This window comes from Sciurus vulgaris (assembly GCF_902686455.1).
Source record: "Sciurus vulgaris genome assembly, chromosome: 4".
NCBI classification, from domain to species: domain Eukaryota; kingdom Metazoa; phylum Chordata; class Mammalia; order Rodentia; family Sciuridae; genus Sciurus; species Sciurus vulgaris.
Window position 1 is genome coordinate 91,241,598 of NC_136464.1, and position 26,404 is coordinate 91,268,001.

General features: G+C 41.8%; 1 protein-coding gene and 1 long non-coding RNA gene across 2 annotated transcripts in view; both read left to right on the forward strand.

The window, feature by feature from the left end:
* Nucleotides 1–26,404, forward strand: part of LOC306660608 — a 601,149-nt gene that overhangs the window by 569,900 nt on the left and 4,845 nt on the right. The window lies entirely within an intron of this gene.
* On the forward strand, nucleotides 14,365–21,703 carry LOC306660258 (uncharacterized protein; the record flags this gene model as incomplete). The annotated part of the gene is made up of 5 exons (XM_079138400.1): nucleotides 14,365–14,438; nucleotides 16,580–16,694; nucleotides 16,857–17,030; nucleotides 19,633–19,739; nucleotides 21,553–21,703. The coding sequence occupies 5 exons, from the start codon at nucleotides 14,365–14,367 to the stop codon at nucleotides 21,701–21,703; spliced, it is 621 nt and encodes a 206-aa protein (XP_078994526.1).

A 26,404-nucleotide genomic window follows, 5' to 3' on the forward strand; every position in this document is an offset into this window, starting at 1 on the left:
CAAGGAACAACCCATAAATCTTTTTACAGACAGAAATGATATTGCACAAGTAATTCCTAAATTAGAATTGGCTGGACCTATAGCTCCTCATACTCCAGCTTTTAGGTTATTTCTACAAAAGCTCTTATGGGAACTTAAAAAACCCATGTTTGTTGGACATATAAGAGCTCATACTAATTTGCCTAGTCCTCTACATGAAGGTAATCATAAAGCTGATCTTACAACTCAAACTATTTTCATATTTTCTTCAGAAGAACAGGCCGCTCAATTTCATGTTAACAGTACGACATTACAGCATAGATTTAAAATAACAAAGAACAAGTTAGAACTATTGTTAAGGGATGCCAATCTTGTGTTATTCATTCTCCAGTTCTGAGCAGTTACCTGTATCAAATCAAACAGGTCATCTCTAAAATCCAATTGCTTTTAACGTGAATTGCAGAAATAAGTGGTGAGTGGGAATGCAGCAGGATTGTTCTGGGTTGCTGTTCCTGCTCGACCCAGAACTTCTCCCCAGAAGACAAGATGGTGGGCATCTGTTAAGGGCTGACCCTGTGCCAGGAAGGGCTCCTAGTGCTTTCTGTCCCCTCCTGGGGGTGGGTGCTGTTACCATCCCCACTACTCAGAAGAGGCAAAGAGAGAGACCTAAAAAATCACAGAGGTCTTCCTGCTGGTTCACAGAGGTGCCATATTGCAAACCCTGGCACTCTGGACCACAACCCATGCTAACTGCCTCCCAGGATGGAAATGCAGATCCAAGCGACCTTTTGAAGCCAAATTGGAAAGATAAACCCAGGACACTTGATGGCATCAGAAGGGGCACCTTCTAGCCAGAGGCTGTCATTGGAGTTAGACTATAGGGCAGACTGGACAGTTTGCAGAAGACTGACTTTATTGTACAGATTCCTACTCTTTCAAAATCCCCCAAAGTTAGAGCAGAGAGAAGTGAAGAAGGTGGATGTAGCAGGCAGAAAGGGCACAGGTGAGTGTGGACTGCCCCAAGCAAGCCAGGGAAGTAGTATAGTACCCAGCTTGATGCTCTTCTCCAGAGGTGGAAGAGAAAGTCATGGTCTGGGTTTGCACTGGGCACACAGATGGCTGCCTTATAAGGTGCTGGGAGCCTCCGGGGAGCCCTGCCCTCTGACCTGAGATGCAGACTTGACCAGCCTGTCCTCAGGTTTACTGTAAGGAGCACACACCTGTCAGGTGCTTAAGTTGGGGTCCTGGGAACCTGAGTGAGCACCTGGCAGCCCCATGCCCTTCCAGATCCTAAATCCCAGGGAAGTTGCACACCCAGGCACCCCTCTTTCTGGTTGTGCACCCGCAGAGGGTCTCAGTGCTGTCACAGTGTCCTCTTGGCCCCAGCCCTGTGTCCATGCCTGTCTGTGACAGTGGCTCCCTGCTCCCTGCTGCACCATGACACCTCGTAGTACCTGGGACATGCATTGGCGTGTGAGCCATTGAGCTAGTGACTGCTGTAAAGACACCCAGGAGATGATACATGGAGCAGCCAGTGACAGCCATAGGAGCAATTGAGTCCTCAGTGAGCTCTGAGGAGCTAGTGCCCCTGTGCCTTGTGATCTCACTTCATCTCCAATGGCTCTATGATGGGAAAGAAGTGAATTCCCCAAGTGCAAGAACTTAGTGGGCACCCACTCCCCACAACCGGATGTGGGAGTCAGAGCTGACCTCACCCTGGATCTCCCTATTTTAACTGTCCTGCCTGGCGGAGACCATGCACATCCTCACTGACTCTCCCCCATCCTTCCCACCATGCAGCCTCTAGGAACTGCCCCTGCATAGGCACCGATCATGGTAACCCCACTTCACAGCCCAGCTTCCTAGTGTCATGGAGTTCTGGCAAAAACAAGGATGCGGGATGCTGGAAGCAGCAAGGCTCCTGTCTTCTTCTCCTCGCCTCAGAGCTTGACTTGCCTGCTTCATTATTCCCAGGGGGACCTGATGAAGTCCCAGGCACCCAAAATACATGAACCTTCCCAGAAGCTGCAGAGCAAGGCAGCGAGCCTTGCGCATCCTGCCGCGAGGCAGGGAGCAGAGACAAGAAAATCATGCAAACTGCCCAGAAGAGAAGGGCAGGAGAAGCAGCTCTCTTTGCCTCATTTCCTCTGCATACACAGAAGCTATTCCATTCTCTTGGGACATGGAACCTCTGGAGTGTCTTAGTTCTTGGCTTTGTTGGGTTTTTCATTTGGTTAAATCTGGTGTCTTCTTAGCAAGGCTTCTGTTGGCCTGGGGGACAGGCGGCATGTGGAACAGTTTTAGGTATGCTTCTCAGGAGTCTTGGGAATACCACACAGTCATTTCATTCATACAACACAGCCAGGGCTTCCAGAGAAAGGTGGCTCTAGGCGACAGGTGCCTCTCTACAAAGAAACATGGGATCTGGTTCACTGTGCACAGCACCCACCTGAGATACTTCAATCCAGAGCAAAAAATGCACCATCATAACAGCAGACAGACATTCAGTGGGACAAGACTGCCCGTTGAGTGGACAGCAGTGCACACCAGACTTGGGGGGAGGCAAAAAGCAACCCTGGGATCCCTCTCTGAATGAGCTGATGTGTTCTGTGTGGCTAAGAACCATGTGCCTTAGAAAACAGGGGGTCTTTCCCTTCAGCGAGGGCAATGCTTCCTCCTTTCAAGGAGGAGGTGTCCTTCAGGAAAAGCCCAGTGTGCATGAGACAGCTGAGGGCGACCACAGATCTCCAGCAGGGCCAGACCTACAGCCTGATCACTGCACACACTGGGCACAGCATGCTTCAGGTCCACTCTGAACACCTGCCCAGATGCTGCAAGGGGTGCTGGGAAGGACTCAGCAGTCTCTGTAGGTGGCCAGGCTGCCCTCCAGGACCCCAAGGGGCCTCCTCTTTCTAACCATGGCTGCTTCTTAGGCTGTCACCACAACCCAGAGCTCTCTATGACCCTCTCTGCCTCTTCAGGGTCCTCTTGCCCACTATCCCAGTTCCCCCATCCTCCAAAGGATGACCCATCTCTCTGTGGCCTCTGCACATGCTGTCACCTCCACCAGGGACCATGGTCTGTCGTCCCTTCTGCCGGCCAGCCCCAGTCTGTCGCTGGCTCTGGGCTGGCAGGTCATGTGAAGCAGAAAGTCCTGGTGATTTAGCCTGGGCCATGTTCCTCTGCAAAGTCAACCTCTAGAACCTCCCTTCTTTTCTGCAGATTCACCCCAGTCTGCAATTACAGTTATTCATCAGACTACCTGTTTTTTGTCTTATTTATGGAGTTGTCAGCATCTTCTGAGAGCAGGAATTATTGTCTGTGTTTGGTTTCAGGGGCACATTGGTGGGGTCAAGTCGTGTTTGCAGAAAGAAGAATTACTCAAAATATCTGGCACAGCAAGAATCAGACAAAAGACCACAGTATGTGGATGCGGTTGGGTATAGTTCTGAGGTGGAGCACTTGCCTAGCCCAGGCGAGGCCCGGGTCCATCTCCAGCACTGCAAGAAAATAAAAAGAAAGAAAGAGAGGAAGAAAAAGAGAACAAAACAATGTACATACTAGCATTTATCTTTTTTCCCTGTGAGATTAATCAAATAAGCTCACACCAAAGGACAACTGGACTATCTTGTTAAGTGACAGACCCTGTATTTGCCATCAAAAAGATTCAATAGGAAAGACTGTAAGTGGGGCAACCACTCTTGGCTTTGACCACCAGTCCCACCTTGGGTCTGCCCTTCAGTGGCAGGGTTCTTGGGTTCTGGTGGTGCCGTGCTGAGCCAGCCTCCCTCAAGAGGTAAGGCAGGTGCTCCAGGGACTTTGTGGAAAGAAGCATTGCTTTGTAAGTTAGACTGAAATCTCCTGAAATCCCACCAAATTGTCCTCAGGCTCAAAAGCCTCCAACACCAGCCTGATTCTAAATCAGTTACAACCACACTATTGTCTTCCTATGGCAACAGGGGCTTAAGGCAGCAGAAATACTCCTCACAGTTCTGACACTCAGAAGCCCCAAATGAGCTTCCCTGGGCTGATGTCAGAGCATCAGCAACCACATGCCCTCCAGAAGTGCCAGCAGAGACCCCAGGACTCATGACTTGTGACTCATGGCCAGGTGACCCCAGTCTCTGCCTCTGCCTTTGCACCACCTTCTCCTGGGAGTCTCTAAAGTCTCCCCCAAGAGGGACACTTTAGAGGACATGCAGGGCCCATCCAGATAATGCAGGGAGCTCTCCCCAGCTCAAGAAGTTCAACTCAGTCACACCTGCCAAGTCCTCCAATCTAAGGCAGCATTACTGATTCCAGGAATTATGACCCCATATTTCTGGGCCATCATTCAGCCTACTGCCACCATCTTCTTCAACCCTAAAATCCATACCATAGGCAAACACAGGCATTGTAACTGAGGACATGCTTACTGCAGTATGTACACTGATCCACTTCACTGGTCAGTAAGCAACACTGCTAAAGTGCTTCTAGGTCACGTGGTGGAAGGTCCTCATGGCAGGGGACACAGTTCTACCATGGGCCCAGATCTCCACACACCTGTCACTCCCTGGAGTGGAGTCAGGAGGTGTGACTTGTTCCTAGACCAGAAAGGACACAGAGATAATAGGACTCCACTACCCAGACTGGGTTACTCTATCTGCCAAAGGTGAGGAGTCACCACCCTGTGATTACTCCGCTGTAGCAGACTGGAGAGAAAGTTCTTCTCCTGCTCTCTCGAGGAAGCAAACTGCCCTGTTGCAGAGGGGTCTGCAAGAGAGGGACTGCGGTGACCCTTGGGAGCAGAGGCTCTGGTCTCATGACTTACAGAATTGAATTCCAACAGCAACTTGCAAGAGGACCCTGAGCCTCCAGCGACATCACAGCCCTGCAGACCCCTTGATTTCAGCCTGGTGGAACCTTGAGCAGAGGATCAGACATACTTATGTCCAGACTCCTGATCCACAGCAACTGTGAGATAACACACATGCGCGCATCCTTCAAGCTACTAGAACGGCACTGTTGTGCTCTGCTGCAGTAGGAGATGAACACACTAGATTTGCAGAGTTTTTATCGTCCAGAGCTCAGTGGAGACGAGAGAAACACATGTGCTCCAAATAAAGTCAACTACGCCAAGTGCCAGAGAGCAAAGGACACCAGGAGGAAAACAGGGTGTGTAAGTGTCACAGCTCAGAGCTGCCAAGTGGATCTACATTCACTGGAAAATAAACTGGGGATGGATTGGGGGAGTTTAGAATGGGAAACAGACAGTTTCAGACAGCACTTCAGTTACAGGATAGGAACCCACCTGAACAGGCTGCAGCAGGAATAAATCAACCCAAGAAGGCGGGGAGAGGGAGTTCAGGGCTGGAGGAGCAGCAGGTGCAAAGGCGCTGGCTTCAGGCACAGGCTCCTCCATCTCTCCTCCTGCCTCAGTGGTCTCTCCTCACTGCTGACTGCCCTGTCCTGCAGAGCCTCCAATGGAGCCAGGGTGGACCGTCTTAGTGCAGGCTGCCAGCTGGGGCATGGAGCAACCCCTCGGAAACAGTCCCTGCCCCATAATTCCTGGTACCTGCCCCTCAGGTGTCATGTGCTGGCTCTGACTGGACCCCCTCCCCAGAATCTCATGTCCAACCTTGACACTGGGTTGGGGACTGGGGGAGACAGCACTACCTAAGCCCCCAGGAAAGTTGGAGTTCTTTCACCCAAAAGCTGGGCTGGCAAACCCACTGTGGCCATTACTGGACGCATGCAATGGAAGCACCTGGATGGCATGGAAAAGTGTGGGTATGGGAATGAGGGGGAGGCTGTTCCAGGTGAAGAACAAGGAGTGAAGTTGTAAGTGGCAGCTCCCATGCAGAACATGCAGAGAGGAGCTTGCAGAAGAGAGGTGGGAAGAGATGTCTGGGGTTAACTCAGGTGCAGGGGGTTGACTGGCTGGAGATGACTAAGAAGGTGATCCCAGGAAGGGCTTCAGAGGGCTGTGGCCCAGTTAAAGGGGCAGAACCCCTTATCATCAAAAGCCTGTGCAGCCGACAGAGGGCAAGGGTCACCCTGAAAAATAGTTGCCTGCTTTCCGCCCATGGCCTGTCCTGTGTCCCAGGTGCTGAGACTGTACCTCACATTATTTCACACCTATTCCTTCCCAATGGCAGCAGTTGGATCTCACACTGGAGGAAATTTGGGTGCAGGAGGTGACGAGAATTCCTGAGCTCACTGACCGAGCAATTGCAGGTCAAGCTTTCCAGTCCAGGTCCATGTGGGTCCCCAGGTCTCTGAGTTAAACTTGCTCTGTGTGGATCAGCCCCCACCCAAGCAGAACCTGAGCAGTGAAAAGCCCAATAAAATCTAACCCCTACCATGAAAGACTATTTCACAGCTTCCTTCCAGGACATAAGCAAGTAGCCTACTTCCAGTGTTGCCCACAGTCTAATTGACAAGGACTTCAGAGGAAAGTTGGGAGCTTTCTGGAAAATGGTGGATCCCAATGAGCAGTGGAAGTGCAGGAAGCCAAGGTACTAGGGAGGTGAGCAGCACCCCTGGACATCTGATGCTGGGAAGGTCCAGGAAAATACCCAGAGTGGAAATGAGGAGGGAAGTGGCCTGGGAAAGTTCAGCTCTGCTCTCCCATGCCCTCACCTGTCAAGGTGGCCATCACTGAGGTGAGGAGAAGAAAACAGACCTTGCCCAGTGGGTCCAACCCACTGCAGGCCAGGAAGCAGGGGTGTTGGGAACAGCCAGTGAGCAGAGCTGAGACACACTCAGGCATGTGGGGTACCCCTTCTCTCACTCCCCAACCCAGGCACAGTGTGGACCCTCCACCACCTCCCACTCCCAGACAGAGCACAGGCATTGACTACCTCCACCACCTCCCACACCTGGGCCCAGTGTAGACCCTCACTGCCTCCATCACCTCACACCCAGGTACAGCAGGGGACCCTCCATCACCTCCACCACCTCCCACTCCCAGGCACAGTGTGAACCCTCACTGCCTCCATCACCTCACACCCAGGTATGGCAGGGGACCCTCCATCACCTCCACCTCCCAGGCAGAGGGTGAGCCCTCACTGCCTCCATTGCCTCACACCCAAGTACAGCAGGAGACCCTCCAACACCTCCCTAGACCCAGGCTTCGGAGGTCTCAGTCCGTGGTAAGCTGACTACATTGCTCTGGACACAAGATGATGCTAGACATCATGCAGAAGGGGGGGGATGAAGGAGAGCCACTGAGCTCCTGACGGGTTGGGAAGCAGAGAGGAAGGAGCCATGGGAAGACACACGCTTCCAGGACACTTCCATGACCCACCTCCAGGCAGGCTCCGCCCACCCCAGTGACCGCCCAGTCAGTCCATTGGATGAGGACGGACAGATTAGGTCACAGCTGTCACAGTCCAATCACGGCACCTCCAACATGTCTGCATTAACAGGAGCATTGAGGGGACACCTCACATCCAAGTCACGACACAGCCACTTGACAATATGTAAATGAATGGACCTGAGTGTGTTCCAATAAGACTTTATCATGGACACCATTTTTATTCACTTACTTACTGAACTAGGGATGGAACTCAGGCCTTGTGCATGCTAGATAAGCACTCTACCACTGAACTCGGTCCTCAGTTCCCCCAATTTGAATTTCATCAAATGTGTAAAATGAAAGGCCCCCACACCATTAAAATAGGGAGGGGGCATTCTTAACTGCAGATGGTAAAAAAAAAAAAAAAAAAAAACAGCCTGTCTGGATGTGGCCCACAGGCAGCAGCCTGCTGTCCTCTGACCATGCCCAAGAGGCCCTGAGGGAGCCTGGGTTAGGGCCAGTCCTGGCATGGTTCCTGGACGCTAGTCCCCCATGAGGCCTCGATCAAGCCAGGGCTACTCAGCAACAGGCAAGCAGGGCATGGCCCCTCTGCATCGGCTGCATGGACGCCACCCATCCCAGTGTTTAGGGCTCTGTGCTACAGTGGGGCCTCCATGCTAGAATCTGCTTGCACCTGCAAGGTCAGTGCTAGAGGGCCTTCCTGGTAATTTTCTGACTGGTACTGAGCAGCAGAAACTGGGGGCCTCCTGCCAGGTGATCTGGCTGGAGTAGGAGGGGGTGCTTCTGCCGGCCGCTGCATCTCTCCTGCCCCTGTGGGTCCTTCCATGGTCTGCTTCCTGCTTGTTTTTCACACCTTCATGCTGTTCATCTGGGACTCTGCTATTTAAACCAGTGCCTGAGCACCGTGCAGAGGTATGACTTGGATACCACTTGTATCTATGTCCCCAATCACAGGGGCAGCTGACACCACAGCGAGGATGACACTGACCACAGCAGCAATCAGATGTGGGGCGGGGCCATTGAGAGTGTGAGTAGCCACCATCTAAGGGCCCAAGATCTGCCTGGCCCTCCACCAGGGGCTGCCCAGCCAGGGAGTGCCTCCACTGTGGGCTCTGCCACACCCCAGCTGTGAGAACCTTGGACCTGAGTCCAGAATTGTGGAAAAGAAAGGTCTGTGCTTTATAAGCCATCCAGCCTGTGGCACTTTGTCTCAGCACTGTAAACACACTGGATCAGCTCCTGACCCCAAGGCCATGGTGAGCTAGATAAGCTTCAGACAGGCTCAAGTCACAGGGCATTGGCCACAAGCTCAAGGCAAAGGAATCCTTTGGAAAGGTGTCTCTAAACCTACAAAGGAGGCTAGGTGTTCACTGGCTAAGGGGAAGGTTGTGAGCACAGACCACCGAAACCTGACATGCTTTCCCTGGGAGAAGGTCTCCACGTTAGCTGATGTGGTGTTCAGGGGGCTGGGTAGACATTCACTGGGAGAGTCAGCTATGTGTATTTTTAATGACATCAACAGGAGTGACCGTGACATGCCAGATGTACCCTTCCTCTCCCCTTGTCGGTCACATTGGGGGTTTGGCAGGAAAGACTAAACCTTGTGCCAAGAAGTGCTCAGATCATTCTGTGGTGTTGGGTTCCATCATTCCCTGCTTGGGCTTCTCATGTAACTGTCTGGTACGGGGCATAGAAAACTGCTTCCAAAAGATTCTTCACTTCAAGGGAATTCAATTGCCAGCTCACAAATTCTGCTCCAGGTAGCAGTGAAACACCTCAGGCCTAAAACACCCACAGGACTCCACTGGAAAGTGGGCAGATGAACATTCTGTGCTGCTGGAAATATTCCAAGGGTTTGGAGCTCCAGACCAAACTGGACAGCGGTGGACACCAGGGTGACTCATCAGCCACAACACCAAGTGCAGGCCCAGGCAGCCCTGAGCGTCAAGATATTTTCATTTCTGTTTATGAGACAAGAACTCATCTGAAGGAGAAGGAAGAAATACTAGTGTAAGGATATTGAGTATCAGACCATGGTGCCTCTTTTCATGGAAATGTGTTCTTTGAATGGAAGCAGTTTCCCACCGGATACTAAGTTGTAAATGCTAAAATTAGTATGCACGTTTGAATTCCTGTTTATTATACACAATAACACAAATAACTCATGATGGAAGAGTAACAGAAATATATGAAACCTTTCACCAGTACCTAATGGATGGAGACTATTGGAAACTATGTTAAATTGTGGAAAATGTATTTGTATTCAATATATTTTTAATACCATTTACTAAAATAAAATAAATTTTCATGGGACAACCAATCATTTTGTGAGATCTTGAGACTTTTATTATATGACTTCTGACTATATCAAGGGTGCAGAAAGTTATTTTTATAATTTTTGAAAATCTGAAATATTACCAGACCCACAAATTATTGAGTGTTTCTTGTTAATATTGAGAAATACTGTTGACTTGATTAATTTCTCTTCATTCTTTAACAGTATGACTTATTGCTTCTACCAAAAGAAAAATTAAAAAAGAATTGCTAATTACTTGCTTGTCTCCATCACCAAATGGGAGGTGATTGCAAAGATATACATTCAAGTATTAAATTAGACATTATATAACTCTTGTTTAATGGGGTCAAAGTTACTCAGGTTTTTACAATTAAATAGGAGAAATATAGAGAAATAATATTTAATTGATTCAATCTATAATCATTTGCAATATTTTGTAAAACTGATGAGTTTCATTTTATTTGGACATATTAAATATAACTCAGAATTTACACATACAACTACTGTCAATAAAACTTGTAAGCATGAAAGCAAATCTGTAAATAGGCATACCATTGTTAATGAAGATAAGAATTTCAGAAATAAACATTAAATGCTCAATAAAAATGAAATATATTTTTTAGTGTGGAATATTGTTAAAGTAGAAAATACATTACTTAAAATAAGTATATAAACCTATTCATGAAGCCTGTTGTAAATCTTAATATCCACTATCTAGATATTTAACAAATTACAAAAGAACAGAAACTAGAACATACAATGAATAATTAATACTATTAACCTACATAGTTAGGGAGAATATATGGCCTGACATAGTTAGGGAGAATATATGACCTGGGTGGGAAATATGTTCACTGTCTTCAGTGTAGTGATTATATCTGGAAATATGAATTTTTAAGTTGTATCAAATGAAAAGATTTGACAATGTTTAAAATTTTAATAATAATTATCACCTCTTTTTATAAATTATGCATACACACACATGCATGCTGACACCCATCCTGTGCTTTTTTCAATATTGAATTATTTTTTTATTTGAAATTATTTATTCTGAATTTTAAATTTTCTGTTACAAAAATGTTCTTATTTAAACAAAAACAGTAAGGCTAGCTAACAGTGGCAATCAGTAGTAATTGATAGGAATATCTAATTTAAAATAATGTGTGACAAGAGTGTAATAATATATTTATAATGATGATATATCATAAGCATCACAGGATAATTATTAATTACCAGGTTGGGGATATAGCTCAGTTGGTAGAGTGCCTGCCTCACAAGCACAAGGCCCTGGGTTCAAATTCCCAGCACCACACAAAATAAATTATTAATTACCCCAATACAGAAATTTATTTTAACTTTATAATAATTTTATTGGATTAGTATGTATTTTTTTTTTTTTAGGAGGGACAAGATTAATACATGTTTTATTTTTCATTCCAAAGCAATGTATACTCATGGCTGAAAATTTGTAGTATAAAAATAGCCCAAAGAAAAAAAACAAAAGTCATTCAGTAAATATTTTCTTTTTTTTTTTTTTTTTTTAATGGGATACATGTTGTTTCTATTTGCACATGGAGTAACAACATACCATTTGCATATTCATAAATTTACATAAAGTAATGATGTTTGATTCATTCCATTATTTTTTTCCTTCCCCCCACCCCTCCCACCTATCTTTTCCCTCTATACAGTCCCTCCTTCCTCCATTCTTGTCCCACTCCCACCCCCCATTAAGTGTCATCATCTGCTTATCAGTGAGATCATTCCTCTTTTGAATTTTTGAGACTGGCTTATCTCACTTAGCATGATATTCTCCAATTTCATCCATTTGCCTGCAAATGCCATAATTTTATTATTCTTTATAGCTGAGTAATATTCCATTGTGTATATATATATATATATATATATATATATATATATATATATATACCACAGTTTCTTTATCCATTCATCAATTGAAGGGCATCTAGGTTGGTTCCATAGTCTGGCTATTGTGAATTGAGCCGCTATGAACATTGATGTGGCTGTATCTCTGTAGTGTGCTGATTTTAAGTCCTTTGGGTATAGGCCAAGGAGTGGGATAGCTGGGTCAAATGGTAGGTCCATTCCACGTTTTCTAAGGAATCTCCACACTGCTTTCCAGAGTGGCTGCACTAATTTGCAGCCCCACCAGCAATGTATGAGTGTACCTTTCTCCCCACATCCTCGCCAACACCTGTTGTTGCTTGTATTCTTGATAATTGCCATTCTAATTCTAATTGGGGTGAGATGGAATCTTAGGGTGGTTTTGATTTGCATTTCTCTTATTACTAGAGATGTTGAACATTTTTCCATATGATTGTTGATTGCTTGTAGATCTTCTTCTGTGAAGTGTCTATTCATTTCCTTAGCCCATTTGTCAACTGGATTATTTGCCTTCTTGGTGTAGAGTTTTTTTGAGTTCTTTATAGATTCTGGAAATTAGTGCTCTATCTGAAGTATGATTGGCAAAGATATTCTCCCACTCTGTAGGCTCTTTCTTCGCATTGCTGATAGTTTCCTTTGCTGAGAGAAAGCTTTTTAGTTTTAATCTATCCCAGTTATTGATTCTTGCTTTTATTTCTTGTGCTATGGCAGTCCTGTTAAGGAAGTCTGATCCTAAGCCAACAAGGTGAAAATTTGGACCTACTTTTTCTTCTGTAAGATGCAGGGTCTCTGGTCTGATTTCAAGGTCCTTGATCCATTGTGAGTTGAGTTTTGTGCAGGGTGAGAGATAAGGGTTTAGTTTCATTCTGTTGCATATGGATTTCCAGTTTTCCCAGCACCATTTATTGAAGAGGCTATCTTTTCTCCATTGCATATTTTTGACACCTTTGTCTAGTATGAGAAAATTGTATTTATTTGGGTTTTTGTCCGTGTCCTCTATTCTACCATTGATCTACCTGTCTATTTTGGTACCAATACCATGCTGTTTTTGTTACTATTGCTTTGTAGTATAGTTGAAGTTCTGGTATTGTGATACCCCTGTTTCATTCTTCCTGCTAAGGATTGCTTTAGCTATTCTGGGTTTCTTATTCTTCCAGATGAATTTCATGATTGCTTGCTCTATTTCTGTGAGGTACGTCATTAGGATTTTAATTGGAATTGCATTGAATCTGTATAGCACTTTTGGTAGTATGGCCATTTTGACAATATTAATTCTGCCTATCCAAGAACATGGGAGATCTTTCCATCTTCTAAGGTCTTCCTTAATTTCTTTCTTCAGTGTTTTGTAGTTTTCATTGTAGAGATCTTTTACCTCTTTGGTTAGATTGATACTCAAGTATTTTATTCATTCTTAATTGAGAAAAACTGAAACCATTCCCTTTAAAAATGGAACAAGAGAGGGATGTCCTCTTTCACCACTTCTATTCAACATTGTCCTCGAAACTCTAGCCAGAGCAATTAGGCAGACTAAAGAAATTAAAGGGATACGAATAGGAAAAGAGGAACTTAAGCTGTCACTATTTGAAGATGACATAATTCTATATTTAGAGGATCCAAAAACCTCCTCCAGAAAACTTCTAGACCTCATCAATGAATTCAGGAAAATAGTAGGCTATAAAATCAACACGCATAAATCTACAGCATTTTTATACACAAGCAATGAAACAGCTGAAAGGGAAATGAGGAAAACAACTCTATTTGCAATAGCCTCAAAAAAATATTGAATTATTTTAAATCTAGATGTATGTATATGTAATGCCTGGTTATACCCTGTTAGGAGGTGGTGTCTTCTGTGTCCTCCTGAAGAGAACTCCATGTATTCAGTGCTGTCAAATCCAGGGTGTGGTACCCAGTGGATATTTTGAAGAAAGTGAGGTGTGGCAGTGTAAGGTGGAGGTATTTTGCTTGATGTGATGCTGGGTGGCCCATGGGGTGGGGCGGTATATGGCTGCTGCCCTCTGGGGTACACAGGTCACTGCTCAGTACACTTGAGCCTGGGCACAGTGGGAGGTGGATGGTGTTTGTGGGGTGCAATGTAATTCCCTTTGTGGCATGGAGTGCCCAGTATGCATGAGGTTTTCCACTGTCTGCTGTGGTTATCCTCAGAAATGACCTTTTCTGGGTTCCTGATGGTGCTGAATCTGGGTGGCAGCTGTACTGGCAGTCCAGGAGCTCAGAAACGACTTCTTGCACTTCACAGAGGATTCTTGCACTTGTATCAGAAGGCATCTGGTTTCATTCAACTCTACCTGAGCTGACAGTGCAAGCACCCCTAAAGGAGGAACTCTCCTACAATGGGACCTGGAGACTTGCACCTGGAGTTCGGCGTCTAGCGCCTTCCTCACAACATCATGTTCTAAACCTCCACTAACTCTTGGGCAGAGGAACCTGGGGCTGACTGAACACAGGTGGTGGTCCTTCCAGGAACACTTGGTCATGCTGGCCGCATAGGTTCTGGCCATCACCCAGGTAGGTGGGGGTTTCCTGATTTGCACAGTCAGCAACCATCCAGCCTGCTCTTCCAAAACCTGAGAAGGGTAGCTGAAACTGCATAGGCAAAGGCCCTCAAACTGCATATGCACACTGCACTCAAGGCGCTGTCACGCAGGGTTGCTAGGTAACCATTCTTCTATTGTTGACATTGGTGAGACTAGGTGAACTCTTCTGGGTTTCAGAAGTGTTGAAATGCCCCAGTGCAGTGAATGGGGCCTCTGAGACCTAGCTATGGCCTCTAAATTTATTCGGACAGAGTTTTATTGCCTGGAGATTCTGGAAAACTATCCTCAGGTATAAGGTTCCCTCCAGGATCCACAGGGCTGTGTGTATGGGCAATGTGGGGAAAGTGAACCATATCCTTGCTTATGGGGAAGATGTGGATAAAAAAGACAAGAAGAACAGGTAATAGGGTGCAGGTGGCAGGGGCCCTACGGACAGTGTATCTATCCGGGAAGGTGTGGCAAAAGCTGCCTCCTTCCCAACTGGGACCAGAGGGAAGGAGGGAAAGGGAGGCCAGCTCTCATTTCACCAGGATGCTTAACTCTCCCACCCTCACAGGCACCTCAACACCTGGAATCTAAAGACCTTGGTGATGTCTAGCACCGAGGCAGTCTTATTGAGCAGCAAAACAAAAGTTAGCCTTCCTCCCAGTCACTTAAAATTCTCCTAGAGAGCACTTGATTGACTATTTAAAAGTGATTTAAATCACAGAATTTGTACACATAATTTTATGTACACAGCATTTTATTTTTAACGTAAACATTTTTAAAAAGCACATACAGTATAAAAAAGTACAGCAGGAGACAAAAACATTTCCCATAATATAACAACTTAAGGGCAAAAATAAATATTGAATATAATCTGCAGTCCATTCACATCAGTGTAAACCTATGGATATGTGTTCTCTACTGAGGCCCTTACCAGGACATTTCGAAATGGCAAGATAGCTCCTTGTTCTTTCTGTTTTTTGTTTCTAATGTTATTTCACCCTAGCATATTTAGGGGTGCCAATTCCACTCCTCAACAGATTTTCCTTATTTTTTGTATGCTCCACTTGTACTCATTCATCAACTTCTAAAGGGTTACTCAGTGTTGTCTTGAGCAACCAAATATCTTCATAACCAGATTTGTTGATTAGCCTGAATTACCTGCAAGCCCTGTACTGGTTACTGTTAGTTCCCCTAAGAGAGACTAGAATTCACTGGAAATTTTCACACTTAATGAAACAGTGAACACATTGAGAATTTTCAATGCAGTCATGGGTTTCTGTTGTGCAAAGGGCAGCATGGTGGCTGCCCTATCCAAAGCCAGGCACTGAACCCTCACCTGGGACCTCCTCTCAGTGTCCTTTGACCTCAGGGTGGTCAACACTATACCTGGAGAGGAAACCCCTGCCTGAGTGGAGTCCATTACTAGGGTGAAATGGAGTGCAGTGGTGACACAGCCAGTCTCTTTGGACCTTGAGGCCAACACAGGTGCAGAAATGGTATACCTGTCATCCCACACCTAGCTCCACCTGGATGGAGCATTGCTAACTGCGACTTTAAAATGCCTAGGATGCTAGAATCCAGGGACTCTCAACATTAGCCCAACTCAGTAGGACCAGAAGGCCCTGGTACTGCATGGTACAGAACAGGCCCCTGGCAAAGGCCATCCATGATTGTGGGGTGTGGCAAGGCAGCCTAATGCTGCTGACTTTGGTAGGTGCCTGGCACTGTTTATTCACAAACTCAGGAAGGACTTCTTGCACTTCACTGAGGAATTCTTGGATTGGCACCAGGAGGCTTTTGAATTCATCCAGCTCTACCTGGGTGGTAGGTGCAAGCACTTCTTCACTTTGCGCAGCAAGGGGAACTCACCTACAAAGGAATGACCTAATGGGGCCTGCAGTCTTACACCTCCAGTTCTACTTCCAGAACAACCTTACCTCCCAAACCTCTGCCTACTCCTGGGTGGAGGAGCCCAGTACTGACTGAAGTGCAGGTGGCAGGCCTTCCAGAAAATGTTGGCCATACTGGCTGCACCAATACTGGTCATTCTACATAGCGGGTATGGTGGTTTTCTTCATCATGTGCTGTACCATCCTGCTGGACTGGCAGCCTGGAAGATCACGAGTGGAGGAGAATCACTGAAGAGTCGTACAGGGACCTCTTTTAGGCTCACTGTAAATCCTGAGGTTCTTTTGAAAAATAGTTGAGCTTTTCAAGACCTCCCTGAATGTCACTGATTTCCAGTCGATCATGATGTGTTATATCTCAGAGATACTCATAGTAATTTACAGAAGAAATCTCTCCTTTCCAGAGGGCTGGAGTCACTTTGAGAGCTAAGGTTGAGCACATACAGTGTCATTGCCTTCTGAGCTCTACAAGCTCACTTGTATTCAGCAGTGTTGTTTGTGAATGACCATTCTGCCCTTGAAAGATAGCAGACCTCAGAGCTGCCTTGTTGGGATGCTGTGGCAGACTAGGTTGGCTCACCTATTGGATTCTTTAGGTGTGGAAAAGTGCTCTCTGATGTCCTAATGAATCTTCTTACTTTCCTAGGACCCCACTCCATTATGTCAGTGCCTACGGACATTCAAAAGTGGTGGCACTGTTAATAAAGAAGCAATGCTACATTGAACTTTGTGATAAAAACTACAAAACACTGCTGATTAAGGTACATACATTAGTAGCCTACAGTTTCTGCAGGAGGTGGATTTGAAATGCTTGAATAAAAAGTGTTTAATATAATTTAAATATAACTAATTCATGAAACTTGTAAAATGTTTGGCTGGCATATCTTGAATTTATGGTACATTTCTTGTTATAATACCAATAGGCAGTAGAACACCAGCATGAGGAATGTGTAGAAAGTCTTCTAAATAATGGTGCCAATCCAAATGTTCAGGACATTGATGTATACTCTCCTCTCCACTGTGCTGTCTTTTGTCAGACCACAGCAATGGCAGAAAACCTGCTTTCACACAACGCCAGTATGGAAATACAAAACAAGGTACACATCTTCCGATTTTATTTCTAGATTGTTTGAAATACAATTTGTTTTAATAATGACATATGTAGGGTCCATCTCCATATTTAGAAACTTCAGCACTCACTGCAGGAAAATGCATTGAAAACAATGGGCTGTGGAAGACTTCACTTTAAGTACCTATACTATAAGAGAAGTATTAGAAGGCACAGCTTTCTTGTATGCACCAATTACAAATATTTGTGAAAACACTGAATTTTTAAAGGTAAAATATTTCCTGTTTCCAAATTATGTTTTGCACCCAAGCTATTTTCTAAATAGTGTAAAACAAAACAGGGAAGCAAATTTTGCCCCGGAAATAGGCTTTATCTTAAAACTCGAACAAAACAAAAGGGTTTCACAATAAATGGTGATCTTATTGCTGTGGGAAAAGGTACATAAGAGTTAATTATCCCTCTGTGGTAAGACTTGAGCAGGAACAATGGAATGGAAAAGTGGAAAATGTAAGCCATATTCATATTAATATGGAAATTAGATAATTAAGGGAAATATTAGAATGAGTTTATTTTTTGTAAATCTTTTCCCAGTTTCTGTATATGAATGAGGTGCTAGTCAATTTGGGGAATAACAATACTTAATTTAGGAAAGGAAGATGCAGAGTTGCAAACATGTCTAAAGAGCAATTTTACATATGAAACCAAGCTGCATTTTGAATTCACTGGTCTGTATTCTCTCACTGCCTAGGAAACTTACATAGGATCTTTGGTAAATCCTGTCTTTTGGTTTTGTGTTTGTTTGGCAACTGCCCAAATTATAAAGGGATTCATCCCTGTAAATGAGAGATAAGATGAAGAGATGATTGTCTGCTCCTCTAGTTCTCTACTAGAAGAGTATCTCAAAGTGACCTGGGGAAGATTTAACAATTTAGAAACCTACACTGTTCCTTAGAGGTTTATATTCAGTAAATCCAGTAGGGCCTGGACATAGATATTTACAAATAGATCCTGAGATTCCCACCCAACTCCTAGAGACTAATCACTAAATTGAGAAGTGTAATATAGAAATTTCCAGATCTCCAAAACTGAAGAAATATCTGGGAGATTTGGAGTTTGACTTTCTTCCAATCTCCATTTTCTGACAATATTATTTTAATTTATTTTCTCTATTTCCATGACTGGGACATTAAAAGAAGTAGGATTAGTGATACATTTTTGGCTTACAGAATACATTTTTTCTTCCAACAAGAGTAGTCATCCACTATTATTTAAAAGGTGTTGAGAAATTTTTGATGGCTAGTCTTTCAATAAGCAAAGACTGACCTCTTAAGGGTTTTATGTTTCTGTTACCATTTAGGTCATTGGGTCAACAAATGCTGACTTTAATAATTATTTTCTTGGTTAGAATAATAGCAAGTATTGAAAATTTTTAGTAGTGGCTGAATGCTAGCATATCTCAGTAGATCTGTTGTGTTTCTGGGGCTCCAGCTTCATCAGCTTAGCAGTTTTAAAAACAAAACCATGTAGTAAGACCATAGGGGGATCCTCTTAATAACTTAGTGTCAGCATTCCTATGCAACTAAATTTTATTAAAATAATAGTCTCGGAAAACAGTAAACAAATGGAGTATTAGGTCATAGATGGTGTTGGAAAAAAATTTTAAATGAAGATATAAATTTTTTGTATTACATTTTTAGACATCATTTTTTTGGTTGAAAAAATGATATTCAAGAAAGGAAATATTTTGAATGCAAATAGTTGAATTGTACAAGGCAATTTGGAATATCCACAGCAAAAATAAAATCAAGGGCTTCAGACTCAATGTAACCCATGGATATATTTAATTTGCCTTTATTCATCGAATCAACATTTAAAATGCAGGTGAGTTAGTGTTTTCCATGATGGTAAAATCAATCCATGTATGTCAATATAAATTATTGTTGATTCATAATATTTTTGAAATAATAACTTTAACTTGCAATTAAAATGGAACCAGAGTAAAACAGAACCTGAAACATACATGTGCACTCTGATAGTGATAATAATGATAAATTAGGGTTATCATTATAAGTGAGAATATATTTTGTGTTGAACTTTCTAACAGGTAATAAAAACAGCTTTCATTTAATAATGGAAGTAAATGTAGGGACCAATTAGAAATGAAATCAAAGTTATTTGAAACCTCTTTAAATTCAAAACCCATTTCCTTAGTGCCCGACTTGGAGGAGGAGTGCCTGACATTGGTATCTGGGATCCTGACACCATAAATGGAATCAAGAGGGTTAGTACTACATGGAGGAAGCTTTCTCCTTATTGGAAAGCTTTTAGAGCTGGCTCCCTGCAACTCTTATTTCCTCCAGTGTGACTGTTTGAGACACAAAAGTTGGTCAAATTGGTATTAATAATGACAAAGGACTTCATTAATACTGGATATATAATGAACAGTTTTATAATATTTCTCTGAGAATGAATCAAGGAATCTAGTTCCTGGTTTAGATGGAAGCTGCAAACACACAAATTTAAGGTCCTATGATACTATGTTAGAGGCCAAGATTTCTGGAACCTGGTAGGTCTTTTATAAGATTTCTGCTTCAGTTGAGAAATTTGGTAAATAATTTGTTGTTTTCTAGGATGGGCACACGCCACTTTTACTTGCACTGAAGCACAATAAACAACAAGTGGCAGTACTTCTCATTCAGAATAAAGCAAATATACATGTAGTTGACAAGGAAAACAGGTATAATAGTGATATTTTTGAAGTTTAATGGAATGATAATAATTGAAATAAATAATATTACGTTAATGGGAAGAAGAATATTAACTTACAATTATTGGGATAAAGTGAAACATATGAACACAAATCACCTTTTAGAAAAGCAATTATTGGGACCAGGAAATACAAAAACATTATGTAGTATGATTCAGATTTTATTATAATATTGGTTGATGTTTGTCATTTGTAATCTGAGTTTATTGGTCATAACATCAAACCATTAGCCAAAGGAGTTTCACATTAGTTTCATCAATTTTATATAGTATGGGCTATTTGTTTACTTTTTCATTCAATATTGAAATGCTTAACCCTTCAGCATATTTCAACTTCTGCTTCTTTGTATTTTTTCTTTGAAAATGTTCTACTGAACAAAAGTAGGCATTGAAAATCCTTTACTTTTGGATGACCCTTTGTTTTAAACTTCTTTGAGGAACATGGATTTTTGGTTATCTCTGAGTATTAATTGCTTTTGCCAGATTATGTTCAATTCCCCCTTTTGATTTCTAACATATTTTGATTGACCTGAGCAAAGGGAAATAAAATAGCTTTAGTGTGATATGTATTTGCTAATAAACATAAGTCATAAGTGGTGAGAAGGATTGGTGATAGGTGTGGATCCAAACATGACTGGTTTGGATTCCTACCTTTGCTAATTGCGAGGTGTGTCACCTTGGAAGAATTACTCATCACTAAGTATGTTTCTTGACATGAAAATGTGGATAATATAAGCTTGAAGGATGGTTGAAAGACTGTGTAGATTGCATCGATTTCAGTGCTTAACAAATGCTTATCATCATCAATATCTGAAACTGTAATGACTATAATCATCACCATATTTATTCCTATTGTTAAGCCAGCAAATAACTTTTATATATTTGACCTTTAGGTAACTGAGTTATAACATGTTGTCTTGGAACATTATTTCCCATTGCTGTGCACAGATTTATAATTTATATGGGCCAATCCGCTGAATGTACAGAAAAGATACAGAAAAGATAGTATTTATTAAGACATATAAAGTATACACAAAAGGAAAACCATCCCAGGTAGCATACCAACTCAGTACCAGAGAGACATCATGGGCATTTCACAGCATACATAATAAAAGCAAGCAGTCTTGTCACCTTCGAGTTCTTCTCATCTCTCTTAAATACACTGGAGTAAACATATAAAGTTATTGTCTGGAGCCACTGGGCTCAGTGCTATCAGTACATTTGGTTTCCAGACCTGGATCTGGCCAGGAGCCAGGCCTTGAGAGCAGAAACCAGATGTCTTTAAGTTTTTTTGTTTTGTTCTTGTGCAGAGAGTTTATCTGTCCTTGAACAGGGGCACTGCCAGACCACTAAGTTTCTCATGCAAGTGTTTACTCCTTGCCCTGATTTCACTTTTTGAAAGCACTCTTAAACAAGACTCCATTTTTCTCTATACATATTACATTAGACTAGGGAAAAAATGGATTATTCTTCAGTTAAATCTTTACCTATTTCAGTTAAATGACCTTTTCATAGTTATTGTCCATCAAAGAACTTTAAATTTGCAACTTCTGCTATGTAATACCCCATTGGGACAAGAGGTTTCCTGTTTGGGCTTTCTATTTGACTTGGAGGCAATATGTAAAGATGAACACTTTAAGATACTTATGTGTGTTAATATATGTAAAGATTTAGTTCTACATGACCAAATTCAAAAAATATATCAATTATCTGTTTAAATAACTTTTAAAGACAATTCATCATTTAAAGTATCTAAGGGTGAAATTATCTCTTTGTTATTTTAGGACAGCCCTCATGCTGGCTGCAAAATATGAAGCAAAACATGTAATTGAGATGCTTTTTCATGGAGGTATTGATGGCTTAGCAGAAGATCACTCAGGAAAGAGCGCATTATCCTATGCTCTTGCAAGTGGTTTCAATGTGTGTCTACATTAAAATACTAATTAAACAGAGGTTCAAAATTATTACAATTCTTGCATCTTACACATCAATGAGATTTCATAGTTCAGATATGTTTGGAATGCAATGACTTTGTCCTTTTCCTCAGTCTGGACCCCTGCAAATGTCTTGACTAGTTAGAAGGAGAAATGTGTGCAGGGTTTATTTTAGGACCTCTCTCACTCTCTCTCTCTTTTTTTTTTTTTTTTTTTTTTTTTTTTTTTTGGTGCTAGAGGTTGAACCCAGGGTCTCAGGTATGGGAGGCAAGCACTCTAGCACTAAGTTAGAGCCACCAGTCCCTGTCTCAGGACTTTTAAAACATTTATCCTTAGGAATCCCAACAATATCCATTGCATTCCAAGTATAACCCCTGCATGTGGGGCACAAATGACATCATATCTTTGATTTTTCTTTTTGACTATTTGGGTCTTGCAGTGTTGGTTTACCAGAAGATATCCTTACTTTTGCTGGGAAGTAGCAATTCAAATTTCTCTGTGGAGTTTCTTATGTCTAAGAAAGAAAATTTTCTTTCACCAGAGGGTGGGAAAAAAAGAACTTTCAAATCATTATTTTGTTTCTGTCCATTCTGTTGCTACAGTATTGCAATTAGAAGTAGTCCTGCAGTCTGGTAATGATTAACTTTACTACTACATTGTCCTGACTGACCAAGATCCCTGAGTCTTCATGGTAACACCCACTTACACTTAAAAGTTACAACATTTTTGCATTTCACATTGTTTCTCAAATGGCACTCTGCTTTGGTAGCAGGATTCCTAGCTTTAGTCACCCCACAGTGAGCACACTGATCCTGCCCTTCAACTTTACAACCTTATGTGGAGCTCACATGCTAGCTTAGACCTTCATGATGAGTGGTCCTTTGAGGCTTTTGTTTGTAATTTGACCAGCATATCATTTGGCATCATTCAAAACTATGGGATAGCCTCAAAAAATGTTACAGGAAGAGTTGAGAGTTCCCTTTTATCTTTTCTAACAGTTCTGTACCACAAAGCCTCATTGTATCTTGTGAAGCACATTTTCTTTGGTTGTGGGAGGCCCCAGGTTAGAGTTTCCCAGTGAGGTTGCCAACTTTTGATTGATACCTCATGTGATTTTTTGCCCCTGGGAATTAAAATTTACCCATCTACTAGGATCTGTTTCTCATTCTACAGAATATTTCAATTCTTTCTCAAAAAGAAGACATTAAACAGAATTCTCAGAAATTAAAGTAGATTCATTGCATCTAAAAGAGCTAAGCCTCATTATGACACATCAGTATCCATGTATAAAAGAGCGTTGTTTCTTTCAAGTTAGCTAGAGATCAACACGGAAATTAAGCCTCACTCTGAACAAAGATCTGCTGTAATAGTAATAGTCCAAGCCCAGTGATTGATTAATTTCATTATAGAGGATATTTATGTCTTTCAATTATATTTAAAAATAAATTGAGTTATAAATTATTAAATAGGTGATTTGTCCTAAACAAGAAAGCACAGAGAATATCACAGCCCATGGCCCAAATTAAGACTCATTAGCATTTGTTAATAATTGTAATATTTGATCATTAGAACCTGTGAAAAATTGGATTTTACTCAGGTTTCAAACAGAGTTCAGCATTAATGTATAAATTATTCCATTACTTTACTATTTCTCTCAGTGTGGTTTATATTCTCTCATTAAATATTCATAACAACCTGGTGAGCTAAAGCAGTACAATCTTTTTTTTCTTAGGAGGAGAATTTGAGCCTAGGTGAAATGATTTGTGCAAGAACAAAGAGCTATTGGTCATAGAGAGAGGACATCTTCTGAATTCAGGATACTTTCCTTTATGTCAGGCTATTCTAGTTAATGTCTTGAGTCTTGAGTAGGTGAAATTCTCTTCACCTTAAGTTCTTTCTTCTTTGATTACAACTTACGGGTGCAGTGGCATGTGTTTCAACCCCAGCTACTTGGGGCGCTGAAGCAGTTGGATCACATGAGCCCAGGATTTCAAAATTAGCTTGAGCAATGTTGTGAAATCTTATCCCCAAAACAAAGCAAACACCCCCTCTCCAAACAACATAAAAATAACTGTAAGGTTAATAACCTGTAGAGAGAACTTGCACATTTGAAATATATGGGGTCAAGTACTGATATTAGCTTCGATGATATCTAAAACACTTTTCAAAATTTGATTGGTTAGTATTTCTCTTATCAGCATTGATACTAATTTCATTACTTTTTCATAAACTGTAATAGGAAATTAATTTTGGATCTTACTAGGGAAGCATATGAACATATTGAAACCAGGAAATCAGGTAAGACTTTGTAAAAAAATATTTTTTTACTTGTAGATGGACACAATATTTTTATTTTTTTAACATTTGGAATTGTCTCTCTCATCTCTTATAATTCTCAACCCTTGTGAAAATGCAGGTCATTACATGGCAGAATTGGTGTTTGAATGTACAAAGGAATGATTCAGAAACGTGTGTGCTTTCCAAAGTGTCTTGTAGTAATGCAGAATATTACAATCATTTTATCAAATGTTATGCTTGTTACACATAAATCTTTTTCATCCTCCCCAGAATGTCCCTGAAAGAAAAGAAGTATGTGGAGATTTTCAGCAATCCAAGAACGATGGTAATGTACTTGAAGTCTGCTCATTCTTGTGCTGTTTATTGAGTTGCAATTATCGACATTTTCACATATTCTTTATTTGTTTTAATTAATTAATTTATTTATTTTTTAAATTAATTTTCATTGTAAACAATGGGATACATGTTGTTTCTGTTTGTACATGGAGTAAGAGCATACCATTTGCATATTCATACATTTACATAGAGTACAGATGTTTGATTCATTCCATTATTATTTCCTTCCCTCCTACCCCTCCCACCTCTCTTTTCCCTCTATACAGTTCCTCCTTCCTCCATTCTAGCCCCTCTCCCACCCGCCATTATGTGTCATCATCTGCTTATCAGTGAGATCATTCCTCTTTTGGATTTTCGAGATTGGCTTATCTCACTTAGCATGATATTCTCCAATTTCATCCATTTGCCTGCAAATGCCATGCTTTTATTATTCTTTATAGCTGAGTAATATTCCATTGTATATATATATATATATATATACCACAGTTTCTTTAGCCATTCATCAATTGAAGGACATCTAGGTTAGTTCCACAGTCTGGCCTTTGTGAATTGAGCAGCTATGAATATTGATGTGGCTGTATCTCTGTAGTGTGCTGATTTTAAGTCCTTTGGGTATAGGCCAAGGAATGGGATAGCTGGGTCAAATGGTAGGTCCATGCCAAGTTTTCTAAGGAAATCTCCACACTGCTTTCCAGAGTGGCTGCACTAATTTGCAGCCTCACCAGCAATATATGAGTGTACCTTTTTCCCCACATCCTCTCCAACACCTATTGTTGCTTGTATTCTTGATAATCACCATTCTAATTGGGGTGAGATGGAATCTTAGGGTAGTTTTGATTTGCATTTCTCTTGGTACTGAAGATGGCGAACATTTTTTCATATGTTTGTTGATTGATTGTAGATCTTCTTCTGTGAAGTGTCTGTTCATATCCTTAGCCCATTTGTTGATTGAGTTATTTGTATTCTTTGTGTAGTTTTTTGAGTTCTTTATATATTCTGGAAATTAGTTCTCTATCTGAAGTATGAGTGGCAAAGATATTCTCCCACTCTGTAGGTTCTTTCTTTGCATTGCTGATAGTTTCCTTTGCGGAGAGAAAGCTATTAAGCTTGAATCTATTCCAGTTATTGATTGTTGCTTTTATTTTTTGTGCTATTGGAGTCCTGTTAAGGAAGTCTGATCCTAAGTCAACAAGGTGAAGATTTGGACCTACTTTTTCTTCTATAAGATGCAGGGTCTCTGTTCTGATTCTGAGGTCCTTGATCCATTTTGAGTTGAATTTTGTGCAGGGTGAGAGATAGAGATTTAGTTTCATTCTGTTGCATATGGATTTCCAGTTTTCCCAGCACCATTTGTTGAAGAGGCTATCTTTTCTCCATTGCATACTTTTGGCACCTTTGTCTAGTATGAGAAAATTGTATTTATTTGGGTTTGGTCCATGTCCTCTATTCTGTACCATTGATCTACCTGTCTATTTTGGTGCCAATACCATGCCGTTTTTGTTACTATTTCTTTGTAGTATAGTTGAAGTCCTGGTATTGTGATACCCCCTGTTTCATTCTTCCTGCTAAGGATTGCTTTAGCTATTCTGGATTTCTTATTCTTCCAGATGAATTTCATGATTGCTTGCTCTATTTCTGTGAGGTACGTCATTGGGATTTTAATTGGAATTGCATTGAATCTGTATAGCACTTTTGGTAGTATGGCCATTTTGACAATATTAATTCTGCCTATCCAAGAACATGGGAGATCTTTCCATCTTCTCAGGTCTTCCTCAATTTCTGTCTTCAATGTATTGTAGTTTTAATTGTAGAGATCTTTTACTTCTTTGTTTAGATTGATTCCCAAGTATTTTATTTTCTTTGAGGCTATTGCAAATGGAGTTGTTTTCCGCATTTGCCTTTCAGATGTTTCATTGCTTGCATATAAAAATGCTTTAGATTTATACATGTTGACTTTATAGCCTGCTATTTTGCTGAATTCATTGATGAAGTCTAGAAGTTTTCTGGAGGAGGTTCTTGGACCCTTTAAATATAGAATCATGTCATCTGTAAATAGTGACAGTTTAAG